At 27.6% G+C, this 23,331-nt stretch overlaps 1 protein-coding gene across 3 annotated transcripts in view; it reads left to right on the top strand.

Annotated features, from left to right (window-relative positions):
* Positions 1 to 23,331, top strand: part of msps (msps cytoskeleton-associated protein 5) — a 135,504-nt gene that overhangs the window by 90,949 nt on the left and 21,224 nt on the right. For 2 of the 3 annotated variants that reach the window (XM_075379164.1, XM_075379163.1), the window contains exon 26: positions 17,179 to 17,454. The exons of the other annotated variant lie outside the window; for it this stretch is intronic. In XM_075379164.1, the coding sequence (XP_075235279.1) occupies positions 17,179 to 17,454 (276 nt within the window). The remainder of the gene's footprint in view (positions 1 to 17,178; positions 17,455 to 23,331) is intronic. 3 annotated transcript variants of the gene reach the window in all.

Genomic DNA, 23,331 nt, shown 5'->3' with positions numbered 1-23,331 from the left:
ATTCCTTTTTTCAGCAATTTTTTTTTATCCCATTGTTGCTGTAATAGTATTGTTAAAATAAATTGAGAAGAAAAGAAACTCCTTTACATAGAGCTGAAATTGTAATTTTTAACAAAAATGCTACTTTATTGAAACCAATCTGGAAAAGTTTATAAATTTTCATACCATTTATTATTACACTGTTCTTAAATATGCTTCAGCAATAATGTTTCATTTATGTTTTAAATGAAGTTAATGAACATTAAATTTGGACACCCACAAAATTAGGTAATTTTTCTGCATAATTTGCTGTGTTCTTATAGGATTTTTTTGAATAAATTGAAACTTAAAAAAAACAGTGAAGGATCAAGGTTTTTTAAAATGGTATAAAACAATATATCTTTTCGTCAAAGTGTGATGCAACTTTTTAAGATTAAATTTGTTCTTTCATGATTATTTATATAATTAATTATTTTGTAAATGGATGATTAACAACAACTACCTTTATTTCCCCTCCTTTTATCATTGAAGAATAATATATTCCCTTAAGTATTGCAGATATGAAGCAATCAGATTATAAAGATGCAGGGCTTATCAGTTTTTACTGGCTTGCCTAGGAACGATTGTTTCATAGAATTTATCTATACAATTGTGAAAAATTTGTTCCTAAGTATTCTTATTTTGGTTACTTTTTAGATTTAATTATAGCTTTTTTTGTTAAGAATATTTTTATTACATTAATAGAAGATTTAAAAATTACCCACACAAAAGGCTATTGTGTTAGGATCTAAATTTAGTTCTCGCTTAAGGCTGAACTGCTTCAAATGCTCTGCCAGAATTTTCATAAAAGATTATGAATGGATTTTCCTGTTGTGCATATAACATACTGTAGGAATTATATTTTTGTTGTATAACATTTTAATAACATCAATATAATTATGTGGTTAGATTGAAATTCAAAGCATCTATGATTTTATTTTAACAGCTTCTTATATAGCATTATAATTGTATAGGATATACTTTAACTTTACATACTGTAGAAATTGGATTTTTTTGCCGGTGTTTAATTTTGATGAAATACAGAAACTGGTTTTTTTAAATATAAATCATTGGTACTGAAAACAAGGCAAACCAAACTTTGTAACACTTCTCAGGAGTTTTTGACAATTGGCTCCAGAATAAGAGTATGCCAAATCAACATAGAAGGTATTAGCCGCAGTAAAGTGATTGCATTAGTAAGTTAGCAATTCAATTTAAATTTAATGTTGTCACAATCCAGGAAACACGCAGATGACAACTGTTGTCAAATTCAGTCACCAGAGGCTATATACCAGGGTATAATCTCGCTGCAGCAGTAAATTATCCAAAATATGGAATTGCTACATATGTTAGAATAGGTATTGATATTGTTTTGATAATTCACTCATCTTCCTCACAAGATCTTTTTTTACTAGTTGTAAAGATTGAAGAAATGACAATCAATATTTATAGATTTCCAAACAAAGTGGTCTAATGGCATAATCCTCGTTTTTAATCCTCTATATACAGGAGATTTTAACTGACACCACCAAATTTGGGGATATAATAACAACACACAAGGTGTAACCCTAGTAGACTGGGCAGAGAAGCAACCTTAAATTACTTGCTGAGTTTCACACAAAACTTGATCGTGTATCTTTGTTCCAGTGAGTGCTGCATCCCGACTTGTATAAGAGACAAAACAGAGGTTTACAAAATCGCCCATCCTTCACCTCAGAGAACTCTGAGACAACTGAGCAAGCACTCGCTTGGTAGTTGACATACCACCATTGATCCTAGCAGATGATAGAGCCCACTGCAATGTACACAGTCGCTTCACAATAAAATGTATGACATTACTTTCCAGACAGACCTTTTATATAGAGAAAGGATTTAAACAAAAGCTTAAAACATTTGCTGCGTTTATTGATCTAAGTTCATCCTATGATACAATCTGAAAAAACTACTATTCGAGGTGTATCAGCTTGTTCCTTGCAAATTGTTCCTTAATTTACTGAATCAGATTGAGTAATAGACTTTTCCATCTCAACGAAAAGCCAAGCATTTTCTACAGCCTACAAAATGGCCTACCACAAGGATTTGTACTGGCTCCTCTGTTGTTTAATATTATCTCAGATATACCACCAATTGCATCTCAAAAATTCGTGTATGCAGACGATATTGCTGTCGGTACCCAAAGCTCGAACTTAGCCAAAGTGAGGTACTGACAGAAGATCTTGGCACAATCAGTAAATATTTCAAAAAGTTGGGACTCCAGCTAAATCCAAATAAAACTTACAGCATTCCATTTTAACAACAGGGAAGCTCAATGAACTCTTGCTATTAACTATGGAGTCACACTGAAACATAACCCACACCTGAAATCTCCCCTGGTGTCATGATTGACAGAATACTTACCTTTAAAAAACACCTTCAAAAATTATTGGCTAAAGTTAAAACTACAGCCAGCCTGATTCAGAAGCTGGCCTATTCGTTGTAAGCTTGAATATATATATATTGGCACTTATCCTTATTTCTACACCCTACATTTTCTTGCATGCTACTCCCAAAAATCTTTCAGGTGTTGCAGAAAGATCAAGTACATTGGATTGCAGATGATATAAAAATAAATGAATAAAATTTTTATAAATTTTAAAACTTAAACAAAAGTTAAATGTAGAACTTATTTATAATCACCCTTAATTAGTTTGTCTACCCGCAGCTGATGATAGGTTATATTATTAGCAAAGTGTTATTTTTACAAATGTACCTGTCTGTTGTTTTTCATTTTAATAATTTGAAAACATTGTAATCGCTTTTGATGCACTCATTGTGTTTCTAAAAAAATATTATATATATAATTTTTTCTCTGTAAGTATACTCAATTTTTGTTTTTTATATCACGTTAAGATGATTTGGAGAGGTTTAGAAAAAAACAAATGCATAAATACAATTACAAATTGTTTTTCTTTTATTTGTGCTTTTCATATAGATTTAGAGGAAATAAAATTGAAATTACTGTAATTTGCTAAAATTTATTTTTAAACAGTTAAGACTCAGTTACCGAAATAGCAATAACAATTTATTTAAAAATTAGGTTTTTAAATTTACACAAGAATGTAGTGGTGTAATACGGTTCTATAAAACAGATTTTTTACTTCATTCTTGATAAAATTTAATTTCACTCGTTTGTAGATCTCTTTCTGTTGTATTTATGTTTGTCAGTAGAATTGCAAAGAAGAGAAAACAGAAATGTAAATATTTTAAGTAACCTAAAAATAAATGGAAGATATTAGGGACTCAAAAGTTCAGCTGGAAGTAAATTAGATAAGAGGCAGATGTGATGTAAGGGTCCACCTCAGAGCCGATAATTGTATGATGATGTCTTAATTTTTTTTTAATTTACTTTCTTTATTCAGTTTTAAAGAGTACTATTTTAATGTTCAGTTTACACAAAAAAAAGTTATGGCACTTACAGTGTCGTACAATATAGTTGTTGCCAGTTTTTATTACACCAGACAATTATATGGGGTTAAGTAAGTTGCTATATTTCTTTAAATTTTTATTCTCAGCATATTTACACATAGTTTATCATTCGATATGTTGTGTAAAATTGTAGGGTTATATACATCATTAGAACAATTATGACATTTTGTATATAATGTGATAAAAATCTTTTATGTAATTTTGAAATTGATGTTTAGCATTTAAACTTGAATTGTTTCCTCCTTAAAACATTTATAAAACTGTTGTAGTTCATGTTATAATTGTTAACCCCGCAATCGCTTTTGTTCACAGCCATCTTCTGTAGCACTGCATATAGAACACCTAAAGTATTTTTCTACTTCATATTCAGGTATTTGGATTTAGATACTATAAGTTTAGATCAAAATTCTTCTTGATTCATGAAAGAATATTTATAAAAATTGGAATGTTTTTCTTACACAAGTTAGTGTCCTCTTTTTTTTGCTTAAGATAAAACTGGCTGTGTCATTGCTTATATGTCTCAAAATATTACTTTTGTATTTTGTTCAGGTCATTTCATTTATTATTAACACATTTTTATTTATTATTATTGTAACGAATGATATATTTTAGTTTCCTTCTTTTTTAGTAATAAGTATGCAAAATTTAATGTGTAGGAGATTAATTCATCCATGGATGATTCTTTCTCACACTCTCTCCCTCTTTCTCTCAACTCTGTCAATTGCAATTTTTTCTGACAGCTAAACAGTAAGCGGTATGACAACTTTATTGAGTTTTTTAACAAAAAAATTTCTTTTTGTGCTTTATAGATAGTTTGTTTACATTATTTATACTGAAAAAACCTCTTTATTTAGCGCCAAAAATAGATCAAATTTAGCAACTAATAAAAATAATAATTATTTACATAAAATAATGAAAATAGTTTTATGTTTGGAGAGTAATGATGTATTTAAGAATTGAAGAGTTTAAGTGTAAAAGTACTAAAGTAGAAGAAAAGACACATACAAAACTATGGAACCTGGATGATACTGCAACGTGTTGGGGATGGCAGCCTGGAAATTTAATTGTGAAAAGCAAAAAAATACCAGCAGTCAGTCATTTATTTCTTATATGTCAAAAATGCTGGTCTGTTGATGCCGCACTAAAGCTGAAGCTGTCAAGAGTGCCAATCTACTGGTATATTCTGTTCATGAATTATTTTCCTATTAAGCCACAATATTTTTTCTGTTTAAAAAAGCAGTGCATTGTTCTCTGTATTCTATATTTTTACAGATAATCTCTAAAAAATTTTACATTGTTTCATTAATTCTTTCTGCTGCTGAGTTTGAAATTCTTATTTTGTTAATTGATAAAATTTTTTTGAGATGAAATTTTTTTTTGCACTATTTTGTGAGTCTCTTTCAATTTCAAAACATTGGAAACCATTTAAGTAGTGATAATTTTAGAATTAAATAATAGAATTTTGTGATTCTTTTATTTTTTTATTAAGAAATTGTTATAGATCTCTGAAAAATTAGTCTTACAATTTTAGAGTGTATTCATTTTAGAACGGTTCCATCAATTATAGTAATCATTGTGCATAAGAACTATATATTTATAAATATGTGTTAGATAATTATAAATGGTGAATAAAAAGATTCTGTTTATATAATTTTCTATAGTTTTATTGGTAGTTGTGAACTTTCTACTATTTTTATATTAGAATTGAATGATTTGTAGAGAGATTCCAAAAAAGCTTCTGTTTTGTGTTAACAGTTGTTTAATGTCTTTTATCATACTATAATCTTAAATTTCCCATTGATAACTGAAGTTAAATTAGTATTTAATTGCAGTTTTCCTGATTGCTGTTTGAATTTATTAGTAGTTAATGACAAAACTGTCAACGAATGTCAAAGTTTCTTACAAATAAGTATTAAGTAGTAAAGCAAGTGTTTTTTGAGAATTTATATATACAGGAGATTCTGTTCATTTTTCCTTTTTAATACTAAAAAAAGTTATAGTAGTATCTTTTAAATGTAATTAAAATAAAAGTTATTACTTTAGATCAATAAAAAAATTAACTGCATTAATCAACAATTAAAGAATCATTTGATAAGAATCTCTATGAAAATTTAAAAACTAACAAATTTGATGGTAATTACACTTGAAGCATTGGGACAAGGACTTCTTTATTTTTTTAACAAGTCACCATGCATTTTTTTGTACAGCAGTATCCAGGAAAATGATCAATTTTTCAAGTTGGTTAGGCTTTTTTTACCATTTTATAAGTTGTTTTGAAATTATTAAATGAAATATCCAAGTAAAGTTTTCAACATATTTGTAGTAGATTGTGATTTATAAAGTGAAAGTGGTTGTGCAAATTAAATGAATGTTTGGTGATGTAGAGAACTAGTTTTAACTGTCAAAAAACCTGTCAGATGAAATGGAAAATACAGATTAAGTATGTAATATGAAGAGTGTTGGGCCATTGCAAACTGTTCAAATTTTTGTGCATTTATCCAAGTGCAGTGTGTTCTTTATATTCAGTATATTCTTTATATTCAAATTAATGTTAATAATTTGTCCAAATTCCAAATAGTGCAATTGATAGATAAATTTACATTATATACTTATTTGCAGAAAAAAGCAAAAGTTAAATCCATTTCTACTAGACATATCTAGTGAAAGTGATTTTTTTTTATGGCTTTTGTTAAAATATTAACCCAAAAGGTAATAAGGATAAACAGCCACTTATGCACAACAGCCTTATGATTAATGAGTAATATTTATAGGTACATTTAACTTGCCTTTTAAACTTTTGTTTTTATTTTGCAATATGGTTGTGACTGTTGAGATATTGTACATTACCTTCCTGAAACAATAAAAAGTTTATAATGTGTATTTAGAGTATAGTTGAGAGTGAAATAACAAAACCCTGTTCACTTGCATTCTTTTTTAAGCAGCAGATAAATCATCCAATTTTTACATTATATACAAGTTCATAATTTTTCATTAATATTGGCCAAAATTGATAGGCCAAAATAATTGAAAATTTACATTAAATATTTAAAAAATATTTTTATATTATAAAAAATTATTTTATTATATTATACTTTATTAACATTTGATAAATTTGACAGTATTATTATGCAGGTGTTCAACTTCACTTCACCATCACATGTTTTATTAATTATAAAATGGTTCCACCATTTTGCTCACAATATTTCTAATTTCAACATGTCTGTATTATTTTATTAACTACGTGACTAATACAGTTTACCACTCTTTCTAGAAATTGATATCATCTTCATAAGTAACCTTTTTACATCATAATACTGTGTTTGGCAACATAACTTTTTAACTATAACCATATTAGTTCAATTTCATTTAATGATATATCGAGTTTTTAAACTATAACATTATATTTAACAATCAGTAATACATTTTTTGTTTGTCTTTTATACTACAGCTAAAAGTTGCAACCTTACATTATTTTCAATGAATACTAGTATTTTTTCCCCAAGTATTAGTAAAATTTTTTTCTAATTTTCTTAAATTGTACAACCTTTTTTTTGCTGGAAAAACAAATAATCCCTTTCTCTTTACAAATAGAAAAGCCCTTTCAGAAAAGCATCCTCATTTGAGTTTATTCTATTGCCCACCCAAATTTAACTACATGTTCTGTCTATATTTAAAGTCTTGTCAAAGTAGAAAATGTCTCTTTACCTTCTTCATGATATCACTTTATTTCATTCAGACTTATACCATTGAATTTTGTATTCATTTCAATTAAAAATACAGTTTCAGTTATTGAATATTAGATCTGATCTTAATGTGTTATCAAAATTTCCAAGATAAATTTGGTTGATCTTTCGTCAATTTAATCGCTTCACAAACTATTATCTGGCATAGAAATTTCATTTCTTAGGAATAATGATTGAATTTTTCTTCTAATGGAGTTTTTGATACAGTGTTTATAATGGTGACTATTTTCTCAGTTGGAAGTTCATAACCTGTGATTCTTGTTTCTTGAATTATTTTCAAAACCAATCTATGCGGTAACAAAATATTTCAGCAATTTTTTTGACAATATCAGTTTTATATTTAGGATTTTCAATTCTACACTATTTCAGTGTGTTTATAATCATTAATTTCTGTTTAGAATTAATACTACTTTGTTTATTATTTTTTTTATGTGTTGAAGAATACATTTTATAATCGACTAAACACAAATAATTATATAATAATTCAAATAAATAATAAAAATGTAAGAAACTAGAAAGAATAACTAAAACTACAGCTCAAAACTAAATGTTAGGACACACAACACTAGTAATAGTTATAGTTCACGCACCCAAAACAAACTGAATTTTCAGTACAGCACAGACTGAAAGTATATAGGTTTTGTACTCTATAAACAGTTATCATCCTCACACTTTCCACATCATTGGCATCACTCTCAACTAATATTTTAAATTAAAAATTCAGAAAAATTAAGTAATTTTAAGTTAAAGGAGGAATGTTTATAAAGTTTAATTCCATCCATTCAGAAGAGCTAAGCTCTTAACATAATATTTTTTTAATTTTATTTTTTTATATTCTATTAGTTTTGAGATTATAATTAAAAATATGATAAATTTAAATAAAATAGAAAACTTGTTCTTAAAGTTGTTTCAGGAAGATCAAATATCTAACAAGAAGTGAGATATCTAAATCCCTTTTGTCACAGAGAAAACCTTTTAGATATAAATAAGTGGGGTATATTTTGTTTGTTTTAATAAAATAGGAATATTTTGAATGAAATCTTTAAATTATTTCCAGTAATTATATTTTTTTAAAGTGATTGTGATATTTTGTACAAAAATCTGTGAAGAAAAAATAATGATTTTGTGACTGAAATTTTATGTATTTTATATATGTAGATTTTTTAATTTTTTTTTAAAATTAAATAATGTATTTTAAAAATTGCTGTTTTGTATGAATTTTTATTTTTAATGATTAGTTAATAGTATATTGAGCAGTTGAGAATGGCATTAAAATATAGATTAAGTTATTTTACAGAAATTGGTTAAATATTACAAAAATATATATTTTAATTTTACAAGAAATTAGAACTGACAATTATTTTATAAAAAAGATAATTTCTTTAAGTATTCATTGATCGCAATTGTTAAAATTCCTGTTCAAAAGATAATCAAAGTTAATATAGTGTAGAACATTTTTATTAGGTCTAACTCATAATCTCTGATATTTAAGTCACAGAAATATAGTCAGTTTTTTTTACATGAACTAACTACATCAGTTGTTATTAAACTTCAATAAAAAAGAAGATTCTTAATTCAATCCTGAGTTGAACTTGTTCTCTTAGTTCAGTTTTATCACTTGTTTTTTCCAGAAGACTATGGGGGGGGATTGTACACTTTGTGTTTTGCATACCTAGTGTTTTTATAGATTTAAAAACTCTCTTGCAGTAAGCCTATATTGCAAATTTGTTTCATATTTTAAAATTTGTATCTGATCATATTTAAATTATTATTAGAGTAACGTTGCAATTATTTTCCTTTTTTTTGAAATCCTTCCAAATTAAATGATAAACAAAAAGTAAATGCGCTTTTAGATCCATTTATACAGAGTGAGCAACATAAAACCGAACCCATAATGAAACCGCTACCATCACTATTTATGAAAGACTCGTGCAACTAGTGGATGTATATGTTACTACTGATTGTTGCTCCTGTTTGTCAGGTTGTTACGTGTCTGTGCAGTATTTGTTTTGTTGCAGTGCAGTTGTGTTAGTGTAAAATACCTTATTTTAATCCAGGAAAGGATAGCTGTAGTTGGAGCCTTTATTCGGTCTGGATCGTTTGAAGAATCACGTCAAGTATTTGTATAAAAATTTCCGAATGCCTGTATCCTAGTGAAGAGTAGCATACATGATTTAGTTAGAAAAAGGGCATATAACAGGTTCAGTCTCAAATGCAAAACGATATAGGCAACCTTCCGTTAGGACTCCACAGGCCATTGCCAATATTGAAAGTAGAATTACTGCCAGTCAAAAAAATCACTACGCAAATTATCCTAACAATCTGATGTTAAATACACTTCTTATTGTAAAATTCTTCATGAATTAAAATTGAAACCGTACCGCATTACAACTGTGTAACAACTGAAGGAGACAGACAAACCGAAATGACTTGATTATTGCGATTGGCTTCTCGAAAACATTTTATGTGGACAGATAGACCCGATGTTTTATTTCATGTTAGACAAGTTCATTTATCCGGCCATGTTAATTTGCAGAACACCAGGTATTGGATGTTGAGGAATCCTAATGAGGTACTTGAACATCCACTTCATTATGAGAAAATTGGTGTTTGGTGTGCCGTTTCTGGAATAGTGGGACCAATATTTTTTGACCAGACTGTCAATATACAAGTTTACCTCACAATTTTCAAAGAATTCTATGCACAATTTAATTGATAATGAAAAAGAATACAGCTTCTTCCAACAAGACAGAACAACGTGTTACAAATCAAACGTTTCACTGAATCGCATTCATGCTGCTTTCACAAATGAATGAACTATCAGGAGAGGACGGTGGCCTCCATGAGTTGTCTACTTGCATTTTTTTCCTTTGGTGCTACTTAAGGAGAGAATTTATGGATTTAATCCCCACAATATTGATTGAAGTGAAGGTGAAGATTCAGTGAGAAATAATGCAATTAACAACATTTTGCGTCAGACGACTCTCAATGTGATTAGTTGAACATAAAAGTGCATCAGTGCCCGGGGTGGTCATTTTGAACATCTTTTGTAACAATAAGGTAAATAAATGCAACATTTAAATTAAGTTTTATGTTTTTCTTATTTAATTTATCTGTATCATTCATAAAATTTCATTCCAACATAACCTACAAATTCTGCTGCAGTTACATTATGGGTTCGGTTTTACGTTGCTCACTCTGTAGTTTATAATAAAAGGATATTATTTATTTTCATTAAATGTTATTCAGTTTCAACTTATTTAGTTTTATTATGTACAAAGGAATTTTACCTTGATTTACTCTAATAAAAATCATTATGCATTGTTGCTTCAAAAACAATAGTTTATGGAACACATTTATAAAGTATGAATATATTTCTGTAGAGCAGTTTTTTTAAACATATATTTTAGAGTATCTTATATCCATAAACTTTAAAAGTATCTTCATATCAGGGGTTTTAAATTTATATGCGTAGGTTTACTTATTTTTTTTGTTTCTTGAAAAAAAAAATGGATGAATCTACGTATTAAAACCACTAAATGGATTAATCCTTAGTCATCATGTGAATCAGTGGTTCTTATTTTATTACTAGAGTATTCCTCCGGTGATCCTGCTGTAAGTTTTATTCTGCTCACTTAAAATAGAAAATGGGTTTTTAATGAAAAATTCCATTTCATACTTTATATAAAGATTTTTTTAAAAATAATTTTGCTATTAGTATTGCATTTTTTATAGTCTGATGATATTTATCTTGATCTTATTTAAAGTATTTTCATTAATTCAAGAAAATTAGAAAAGTTAAAGTAATTATTATTCTAATGAATGTCCATGGACTTCAGAAAGTCTGTTTGCTCTAATTAGTTTAGTATATGTTACTATCATCTCATTTTATTATTTTATACCTACATGTAAAAGCAGGGGATCATAAAATCATGCTTACTATAGCTAATCATTAGTGTTGCGCAGAGGGAGTTTTTATGCGATTGCTTTATAAGCTCAATACAATGTAGAAGTATGCTAAATTCCATTGAAAGCATAGTTCTTTTGATTATTTTATGGAATAAAGAAATTTATTTATAAAAAGAAACTATTTTTTGAAATTTTATTGTTAAATTTTCAACCGTACATGTATGGATTCTATTGATCCTTCAAGTAAACTTGAACCATGCAGCCAATGAAAGCTTGATTAATATCAACCTTGAGTCTTCTTTTTACAACATTTTCCTAAGTCAACTAACATGCTTACCTTGGTTGTGTATAAATTTATTGCAGAATAAAAAAAAAATGCTGTTGAAGTGGCTGTTTTTTCAAAATTTTGTTTTTTTTTATAAAAGAAGTTTGAAAACTTGGTCAATAATTTAAAAGAAAGTGTGTCACCATCTTGGATAGATATAATGCCAGGTTTATGATGAACGTATTATTTTGTCTAGTGGTCTGGGCAACCGTGTAACATTATTTTTAACCACATTGGTGTGTTCAGGTTTGTCACTTTGGTTGTACATTTCCCTATTATATCATCATCCCAATTATAGTCTTAAGTCATTTCATCCATCATTGTTGTCACTGGTATCATTTTTAGTAATTTGCTTTAGTTCTTTTTTTTTTGACTTTGAAATTATATTTTCAAATTTAAATCAGATTTTTGTTTTTAACATTAATACAGAATAAAAATGCAAAACATATTTATTGTTTATCTGCATAATCTGCCTGAAGTTCTACACTTTTTTATCAAATTCTTGTTGAGCTTGAGTTTCTGGATACCTTCTTCATAAAATGTTTTGAGGACCTGTTACAACTCAATTGCACCCATACTTTGTACAATATTGTCGGTCTGGAATCAACGCTCTTCCAGTACCAACTTCAATAGTCCAAATTAAAAAAAATTGTAGGAAATATATCTGGATTAAACAGGGATCTTTTAAGGTTTCCAGTAAATTTTGTCCAGTTTATCCTAAAGTGCTAACTAATTTTTATCACATTCTATTTTAATTGCAAAATTAATTCTTCAGAATCTATCAAAAGCTACCAAAATACTATAAGATGAGGCTTTTGAAAATTACTACTTACTCTCTACTACTACTAAATTTGAGTTGTGCAAGTTGAATATCTTTTATGTACTATACAAATGTTCATAATGTACAAGCTATTTTCTATGGATTTTTCCTCGTTCTGTATCATTCTTTACTTTCTTTTTGTATTTTATTTTCGTATTCATTATTTAAAAAGAGATTCTTTTAATCTTTACTCCTTTTCCTTACATATCAGTGTTTTAATATAAAAAATAATAGAATTTAAATAAAATGTAACTGATAGAACTATTTTGCAAGTGAATAAAATTGATTCTGCATAAGCGCTTGTGCATGTGAATTTTTATACTTGTTTTATGCACAGGTGATTTTTTTTCAGGTATGCTTCCTAGAAATATTTTTTCTTAGCAAATTAGTAATAAGTGGTATTTTGTTTTAGTTTAGTTATTATTAATATTGTTTTGTTTAACAGTGAAGTTTTTTTTATAAATTATTTACTGTATGTAGGTTTTTAATTGACTATTTTTTTATATAAATTACTGTAATTAAGTGAATCTTATTATCTTTTGTTAGTGAAATTTTTTTAATGAATCTTAAGTTACTTTGTTTTTATTAAATGTGCTATTAAATCTGTTATTAAGTAATCTCTGATTTAAAATTGAAAAAATTATCAGCACAGATTAATTTTTCAGTGATAGCATACTATTTTTCTCAATATTAGTCTCAGATTCAGTTTGTGTCCTTCAATTTTATTGCTTTTTCATGATTCAGATAAAACTTAGAATATCTTGGTGTTTTTTTTTTTCAATTTACCTTTGGATTTTTAAAATTTACATATCCAGTTTGACATGATCAAATATTTTGCTTATAATTATTCCATATTTTACCTCTTTCTGGATAACTCAAGAATAGTTTTTTTTTTTGTAAATTCACTTCCCTTTTTTCTCTTACCTGAATCTATGTTTTCTTCTGTGTATTGACTATAACTTTAGAATTACATTTGTAACCACAAATTTGTGTTAAAAGTAAAATTTTGTATAATTATATATAACTATTATTCCCTTTTGATTTGTAGTTGGTGGCATATCGGAAAAAATAATATACCTGTAAAAAATAAAAAATTTCGTCTTCCTCAGTTTACAGGTTGGATTCATTCATTTAGAAAAGTAATAAAATAAAGAATTATTTAATGATAGGAAATAAAGTTTTTTTTTTTTTAAGTTAAGTGCATTTTAATTGGCTTTAATTATTCTTTTCTGTTTTTATTTTGATGGTTACATAATTCCGTAAAATGTTTATTTAGGTGGGCCAAAAATGATGGCCATTAAAACTTTAACCAAGCAGAGAATTTATTAAAAAATCAGCAATATTTTGAGTGTAGTATAATGTCAGACAAATGTGCTCCAAGGCTCTGGTGGCATATGTTGATTCTTTTCCTGTAGTTTTCTATCGCTCTCAAACATAGGTTTGGTTCGATTTCTTCAGTCACTCATTGAATCTTCCTCTTTACCTCTGGAATTATTAGTGAAGAGTTTTCATATACCTTCAACTTCAAAAATTTCAAAGAAAGTAACCACACTGTGGCAATTGCATAATCTCATTGATTGGCTTTGTTTGAAATAACTCTTGTAACAAATCAATTGTGTTTCTCCCCCTGACTTGTTGAAATCACAAGTTATTGCCACCAGTTGAGTCTATTTGTGGCCGAAAAAGTTCAGTCAGTATGTTATGGTATGATTTATAATTAGTCGTAGCTGTATTTCTGAAGTCGTCCTCAAAAAAGGTATGGGCCGATAAACTCCACTGGGTCAAAGTCACCAAACAGTGACTTTCAGTGAATGAAACTGAATCTCATGAAGAGCTCGAGGATTCTCTGTTCTCCAAATTTGACAATTTTGCATGTTGACATACCCATCAAGGTGGGAAGTATGCTTCACCTCATAAGATTATTGTGGCATAATCACTGTTTACACAAGATGATCCTGTGGCTTAAGTTTGTGGTTAACAGTAATTTGTATGGTACATATAAAGATCTTTTTAGAATTCTTAAAGTCGTTCTGGTTGTCCTCAGCTCTTGTGAATGATGGTGAGTTGATGTTCTTAGTTTACTGCGAAATGTCACATGCTCAATAGATTTTATCAAGAGACCAGCCAATGTGAGGGCAACCAGATTATTTTATGTCTAAAACTGCACCTGTTTCTTCAAATTTTCTCACTAATTGCCAAACTCAACTCATTCACTGTTCTTTCTCTACTAATAGTTTACAAACTATTTCCGCAAAACGATCGCCATACTTGTAGTGAGTTTTAATAAACAGTGCAATTTTTCTTTGAATAGTGATTCGACTACTAATCTGTACTAATGTAGATAAAGTAAGTCATATTCAAGGTTGACAGCCCTTCTAGACAGTAATATTAAGCAATTTGAAACTGGCCAATAGATTTGATCCACTCATTTGTGTTTACATTGTACTTTATAAGAGAATGTATGCTAATTGGGCCAAACTTTGGATTGTTTTTTTTTTGACATTTCACGATCCCCTCTAACCATGAAACACAATTCTAGCATTGTAAATTCTGAAAAGATGTACGTATATATGCATATTGGCTTAGTTTTTGCTTGATACTTCATATTGGCTAGACCGATTTGGATGAAATTTGACAAAATGATTTCTATTTATGGGGCATTGATGCTGTTTAAATTTGATCAAGGGGACAGACCTTAAAATTTAGATGACCTTATGGAGTGTTGCATCTTAAAATTTTACTATAAGAGTAGATATTTTCACATAATTAAATAGATGTCCCTTAGGTAGTTGTGATACTTTCTGATGGTGTTTGGTCTCGCTCAAACTCTTATAAGAAAGTGGGGGCAAAAATCTTTTCTTTTTTTTTTTGTTAATTTTTGACTCAAATCACATTCTTCTACTAGTTAGGTAATTCAAATTCCATTACTATATCATGTTGTTTAAATTGCTTTTGGGCAGTTTAATTCAGGGATGAGGAAGAAATAAGTCTGATTTAAAATTTTAATCAGTTACCGTGATATTTTAAAATTTGATTAAATGATTTTTATGAAATTTGTACAAAATTTCTGAATATAGGTCATTGATGATGCCATTTAATTTTTGTTACATCTGCCCCATGGGGGTCCTATGTCTCAAAATTTTACTCAGAATAGATACTTGCATACTTATGGACTTAAATGTTCATTTAATTTTCCTTCCAAGTAGTAATCTGTTGCAGGCAGGCTTTGCTCTCAGTAGCCAGAATTTCTTAACTTTTCTAGCCTTTTAAAGTATTCAGTATTTCTGTTAATGTTAATATTTAAGTAATAGTAAATAATTTAATTAAATTGTTCATGTCAACAAAACAAAAAAAATATGTTTCATTTCAGGCAACAGTTTTTATAGTACATTTTTTTAGCGGTAAAAATAATTGATTTTTTTCTTTTAACTTGCTAAAGGATGTGAAAATTATATCAACCAAAATAAATGAAATTTTATTTATTTTTTTTAAAAAGGCCAGTTGTGTTTTATTTTACATAATGATAATTTTGATTAAGATTTTTCCCTTTAATATGTAACTGTATCAGTGAAATGTTATCATAAGTTTGAAAATGAGGTTTGATATTCCTTAAAAGAAACAACATTTTCAAGGGATATTCACCCTGCTAACATACTACCACAGAACTCTCCTATTATTGTATTTTTTACTTACTCTAATGTTCTGGCATTTTAGGTAAATTACCATGTTAACATACCCTATGAAATTTACATTTTATTTTTTTTTTTAAATATTTTTATATTATTAATTTAAAGATTAATTCTAAAAACAAATTCTATTTCAAAATTTTTTTTTTTTATATACAGTTATTCTATTTACATAATTATTATTAGTTTAATATGTAAATACTGCTAACATATTTGTAACCAAAATAATCAAAGTTATTTTAAAAAATCCTCTGCAGAATTCAATAAATATACCTGTTAGTATAGAATTTAGCTATTGACACTTCTGGAGTTAAACTCTGTTTTTACTGTCAAGTGGTTCTTAAGACACTTTTCAAAGATTTTTTTCTTTTATGTAGCATACTAAAAGTTTTTGTCTTTTAGAAGATTAAAAATGGTGGTAATCCATCTCTTTAAAACTGTTACATTTATTTACTGTTGATGATTTTGACAATTTTTTTTAAAATTTTTTCAAAATTTTAAAAGATATACAGGTAATTTTAATACTAAAGTATCAAGCTTATTTATTTACTCATAACTAATTGTACGTAACAATTCTTTCTCTCCCCTCCACTGATTGGAGGATATGTATGTAATATACTGTTACCCATTGGAAGGTGGTATGTTGTTAAGTTATTGCATTATCATTATCCTCTGCTCTGATCTGTCCAATTCTTTTCTTTGTTTATAATAAGTTTAAATTACTTGAATTCTTAAGTGTTCACACTACCTCCTACTTTCAGATATTGTAAGACTTGTATAGCTAAATAGCACATGAGAGCTTCAGTAGAACGCAACAGTATATTTCAGTGAAGAAAAAGTAGGAAATCATTTCATTCCTTTTCTAGCAATGCTTTAAGTGTTGTGTTCATAGTTTTTAAGTGTAATAAGGCTCTTATTACTTCTGGGAATGGGTGTGTGTTTTTGAGTGATTTTCTCATATATAGTCACCTATAGAACTGTATTTACATAACATTTAACATACATACCCTCTATAATTTTATTTAAATGACCATAAAAAAGTTAACTTTTGATATTTGTTTTAAGAATTTTTGTAGAAAAAGATCTTTAAAATTTTCACTGAAGTAATTAAATAAATAAAAAACTGATTTTCAAGATATATGGTTGCTTCACTGATAAAGTTACATATTTTCTTTTTAAGGCATGTATTTTCTTATATTTATTTTTTTGTAGCGGAAGATGTTTACAGAATAATTATCCTGCTGATAGAAACGTAGTTTGTCAAAAGACAAGTGTTAATAATCATAATATTAGTGGCGACATCGATGATTATGAAAATTATTACTTCGATCATAATGATGATAGCGATGTAGTTATCGGTAACCCAGTTGAAAGATGTAAGATATTTCTTCATTTTAATGAAGATGGAGATGTTATTGATAATCCAGTTTGTGGGGTGCAAGAGAGACATTCTTCTATCAACGATGATAAAGCGTCTGAATACTCGATGTTTGTCATAGATAATATTTTTATATTACTATTATTGTGTGTCCTTTATTATGCATGATGAATAATTTGGTTTTTTGTTAAATTTTTTTGTGTTGTATTTGTTTTTTTTAAATTTTACTATTATTTTTATTTAACATTTTAAAATCTGTTTTTCTTTTAAGATTTCTAATTATACGTATTTATATTAATTTATATATTATTATGTTATACTAACACTTTTTTCTTCTAAATCATCGGTTTTTATTTTTTAAATGTAGAAGTTGAAAAAATCTTTGGTATTAATTTTTTAGCTTCTTTTTATCTAAGTTTGTAATGAAAGGTAAAAATACCAAAGTAGAATTATTTAAATGGTATAGAACAAACTTATTTTCTGTATTTCTCTTGTGCATTCATAATCGTAAAATATAATTTTATCAAAGTCAAAATGTTATAAGTAATTTATCTTTATAACAGTTTGTTGTCTGACTGAATTTTTTTGAATGAGGGCGATCACACTTTATTTTACGAAAAATAAAAAAAATTACAAATTTGACCAGTATTTTGTTATTCTGGTTGCTTGATTGTCACAGTATAAACTTTGGAAATATATTGTTAAAAGAAAAAAAATTATACTTATATTCCAATGCTGTTAGATACTCTGAATGAAAAAATGTAACATTAATCTGCAAATGTAAAGGTGACAAAATATGAGATTTATTTTTTAATAGTATATTTGATTTTTATATAACTTACCATTCTTATCGCCTTCCTTTTGACTCTGTACATTTTCCCAAAATTGTTCTGCTCAAAGAATGTACTTTTCAAAGCATTTTTGGAATTTTGATGATTTTTAATATTTTTTATTAGCTTGACATTATTTTTTTCTGAATTATAAGTAAAACAGAAATGTGACTGGAAGGACAACAATATATTGAATATTAATTTTTCACCGATCTCCATGGCAGAGTAGTAGCATCTAAGGATTTTATCTGGATGTCCTGGATTCGAATTCTGGTCAGACATGGTACAAATATTCATTATCATCTATCAGTGACTGTAAGAGAACATAAACCTGTTGTTAGTGTATAAACAAATAAAAATATCCATGAACATAGGGAATAAAATAATGTTGCACAGTCAGGTTGAAGTCAAATGCTATAAGCAAGAAGAGCTTTCATACAAAAGAAAGAATTCTTTGAGTATCTAAGAATTGGAAGGTTATTCCTAAAACTATTTGTATGGATTGTAGTGGTTTACCGGAATGAAATAATGGATAACAGGAAAAGCAGATAGTAAAAGAACAGAGGCTTATGAAATATAATGTTACAAGATTACATTAAAAATTAGGTCAGTTGATAAAATACAAAATGAAAAGATATTAAGATAAATTGGTGAAGGAAGTAATTGCGCAGAATGTTGTATAAAGGCTTACTATGATGGTAGGAATACATTGAGGAATCAGGATTAATTAATTTCTTAGTAGAGGAATGTCTAAAGTATAAAAATTATAGTTAAAGAAACATTGCATTGTATAAAACAGACAGATTGGGATTAGGATGTAGTAAATATGTTGAGTTTAATGATCGCCGTAGAAAGAAAAGAAATTAGAATTTGATGATAAAAAATTTATTTTTATCATCAAAATTTTATTAAATTTTTTTTGCATTCTTTTTATAGTCGAGTGATACTGGTGTAAGTATTTATATTAAAAAAAAATAACAGAAAATGTAATTATATACGAAGAATGTTGTTATAATGTTCTGAATTTGTTATTTTCTTAATAAAAAGTTTTACATCAGATAAACATAAAAAGACTGCTACATAAATTATGAAATTATGTCGAGGTAAACTGTGAAAAAAAGATAGTTCACTGTAGTCATACAAGCTTTTTATTGACATAGCTCAGGCTTAATGAATACACTTCTTTTCCCGTGCTGCATCGATTGTGTTAAGCAGTGAAGTTGCCTAATCTTTGTCAAATATTTACTAATAAAAAGGTAGTGGACATAGAAGTGTATCCACATCTCATTTTTCCAAACTTCTGACATTTTTTATCAGTATTTCCCTTAAAGAGATGAGATTAATGAGATATAATGATGTTTGGCAATTTTACATAGCAATTTTGTTTGTACTGTGATTAAAGTCACATTGATTATAGTATTTCAATTGTTTTTTTTTCTTTATAGTTATAAATACTGATGAGGTTCAGTTTTCTGTAATTTTTGTATACATGTAAATTCATACTGCAATAATATCGTAATCATAATTTGTATTTTGTTTTTTAGAAAATTTAATTTAAAAAAATTTCATTTCTCCCTCTTTTGCTGCTTTTTTTATTGTATCCTGTAGTCCTTTTAAAAATAGCTAATAGTTATTTACAGATATAATACACAGTATAGTGATCATTGTAATAAATGCAAACTATTATGTATGGTAGAGATTTCTTCTTTTACCAAAGAATGTGATGTGGACACTACATGACTTCCTTGTACGCCTATTAAATTACATATACACATTTTTTTTTTTAAATGAAAAGTACATAAAATGTTATTTTATTAATAACCTGTGATATTTTTTTCATATTTTTTTTTTTATTTTTATCGTTATTATTGAATTATATATTGTAAAATTTTTTTTTAAATCATAGGTTAATAATAATTAATCAATATATTTAAATTAAAAAAAAAGGAGATGCAAGTCTGATTTGAACTAATTCCCCTTGTTAGATCCAAATATTTCATTAATTAAATTTTATTGGGCTATAACTCTAGAACCAATGAAAATAAGTACCATTGAAAAGCTCTCAATGAGGGCTTATTACTGCAGTCAAAAAATAGTCCAAAATCCAAAATTTTAGGATGTTGGGTTTTTTAAATATTTTTTGGTCTAGTTGATTGCAGCCAAAAGAGGAGGTGCACAACTAGATGTTACAACATTCCCAAAATTTCAACAACCTATGGCTAATTGTTTTTAAGTTATGCAAGATATATACATACGTACATGCAGATGTCAAAATGGATATTTCCATTCAAATCTGAAAACGGAAATTTTTCGCGATCACAATACTTCCTTTACTTTGTACAAGGAAGTAAAAAGTTTTATTCTGTATTCAAATGCCTGCTGTGTTATGTACAGACAATATGTTTGTACTAAACACTGCTACTTGCAGTTTTCAAGGACACAACTATATAAGTTATCTCTAATACATACATTATACCATTCTTGCTGGAATCAAAAAGGTGTAAGATTTGTTTTTAAGATTTGAAAGTTAGGGATTATGTTTTAAATTTTCTGTGTTTTGATATTACGTTGGTTTTATGTTTATGTGTAAATATAACCTGAACTTTTATATTTGGAGTATTCACTTTTAGAAATTGTAGAAATTTATTATTGCATATTTGTGTAGAAGTACGTTATCACATTGAAGTTATTCATATATGTGTGCACAAAATTTGTAAATTCTACTAATGTAAATTTTTAAGTTTGTATTTAACTTCAGTGATTAAATTTTATATAGCAAAACGTTTAGTCAATCAGCAGTCTGATTCCTAGTTATTTAAATGTTAATAAAAAAAAAAATTTGTAAGCTGTGAAATTATTTCATGTCTTGTCAGCTAATATAGGTCAGTAATACTTTCTTGAAGACATTAAAGAAGTAATAAAATTTTAAAACTTAAATGGATTTAAATCTTAAATCCAGTTTGCAATTTACTTTTCTTAAAAGATTATTTAACAGTCATGTATAATGAAAAACTGGTAATCATTATTATTTTAAATAAAATTAAAAAATTACTTTATATAATTATAACTCTTTCTCTAAAATCTAAAAATAGAAAAGCCGTATCCTCAGTGCTAAAAAAATTTTTGTTCTTGGCTAAATTGTGTTTTAAAATTGGATAAATTAAAATTTTATTTTATAAGATTAAGTAAATTTATTTTTATGAAGGGATAAAAAAGGTAATTTTCGTCAATAAAACTTATTAAGGCATGATATGAATAGTTCTTGTTACAATAGTGGTTTTAGCAAGAAGGGATTTTAAAGAGAAGTTTTGTATTTTTCATATTATATTTTTTTTAAATCTCCATTTCTCTTAATTTAGAATTTTAACATTAATTACTATGTATGTTTACAAATTTCTTATGAGCAAAGTGTAATTATTTGAATTTATTGTTAAATGTGTCTTTTTTCTTTATATGTAGTGTAAATGTATGTTCTCATAAATGTAATATTGTGTCTTTGTAAGTTGCTGTTTAAGGCTTGTTTTTAAAGTAAGGTCTGTTTTTTATTTTCTATCTACATATGCAATGAAAATAGATGGAGGTTGACTAGCTGTTACTTCCGTCAATAGTCTGCTGTTAACAGCAATAGTTCAGTCATTTTGTTGTTAGTTATTTATATTATGCATTTATAATGAGTGCTACAATTTGTGATCCAGCCAGGTATGAAGTACAAGGAGTATTATAATTTTCATTGGCAAAAAACAATCCCCCGGCTGAAATTCTCAGGTAAATTTGACATTTACAGGCTGAACATTATGAATGATGCTGTTATTATGAGTAAGGCAGTGCTGCCATTCATTTCGAAAAGGGTGAACAAATGTTAATGATGAAAAACATGGCAGCTAGCCAACAATGATAATGGATGATTTGTTTAAAAATGTTGATTAAAATTTTAAACAAACCAGTGTTTTATGTCACAATTGTCTTTGATTTTTCCTGATGTTTTACAATCTTGGGCTTTTATGTTGTTTTGAATGAAAAATTTGGACAATAAAAGAATTGTTTGCTGGCTGGGTGCTGAAGATGTAAACATAAACACACAACAAAAAAAATCATGCTGCAGCACATGAATTTTGTGATGTTATGAAATAAGGTGATCACATTGTTGCCGGAGATGAAATATCTAGATTTTGTATTTGAATGTTGAGATAAAGCAACAATCAATGTAATGGCGGCATTCATCATCTCCTAGACTGAAGAAGTTCAAACAAGAACGTTTGGTAAAAAAACCTACAGCTACTTTTTTTGTTTGGGGGGAACAAATGACTAGTCAAATTTAGTGACCACTAAACTACTGTGAATGGTGTGATATGTTAATAAAAAGAATGGCAAAGTGTTAAAAAATCTTAAAAAGCTTTAAAAACAAACTGTGGGAGATGTTATCCTATGGAATTTTATTTTTGCATGAATGCCTGGATACATATGGCAAATCAAGACAATTGGGCGATTGAAAAAATTTTATAGGAATCTCCAATCATCCTCCTGTAACCCTGACTTAGCTTCCAGCAATTATTTTGTTTCCTTCACCTTAAACATTGGCTTAAATCTCAAAGGTTTGATAACAAATTAAAAAATGGCTTTACTGCATAAGTTTAAGTTGCTGACTGTAACATTTTTTGAAGCGTCAATGAAGAAGCTATGAAATCTGTGTTGAAATTAAAGGCAACTATAGAAAAAAGCAAGTAAATGTAGATTTTTAAGTGTAAATAATAAAATCTGCCCTATTTTTATGTTTTTATTTCAAAATAGACCTTACCTTAAAAACATGTCTGATATTTTACACTATGTTCAATTTTTTTGGTTGCAATGTTAATTATATCCTGGAATTTCTTGCAGTTATACAGATTTTAACTGCCTTATTCTCCAGTCAAATATTATATACATGCTAGTTTGAGGGTAAATATTGAAGTGGACTATTAGATCTTTATTATATTCATAAAAATTAAGTCTGTTGTTTTGCATTTGCATTTTGAGTACTTTTAAAAATGTTTTCTGACACTTGATGTAAGCTATTTCTTGTAAACTTGAAATATAAATTGGTTTTCCATTTCTTTTTCTGAAGACCTTAATTTGGTCAATCCTAAAAGTAGATTATAAATCAGTTACAATACTGTTGCA

Source organism: Lycorma delicatula, chromosome 11, assembly GCF_047948215.1.
Source record: "Lycorma delicatula isolate Av1 chromosome 11, ASM4794821v1, whole genome shotgun sequence".
Lineage (NCBI taxonomy): Eukaryota > Metazoa > Arthropoda > Insecta > Hemiptera > Fulgoridae > Lycorma > Lycorma delicatula.
This window is presented reverse-complemented; position numbering and strand designations above follow the sequence as displayed.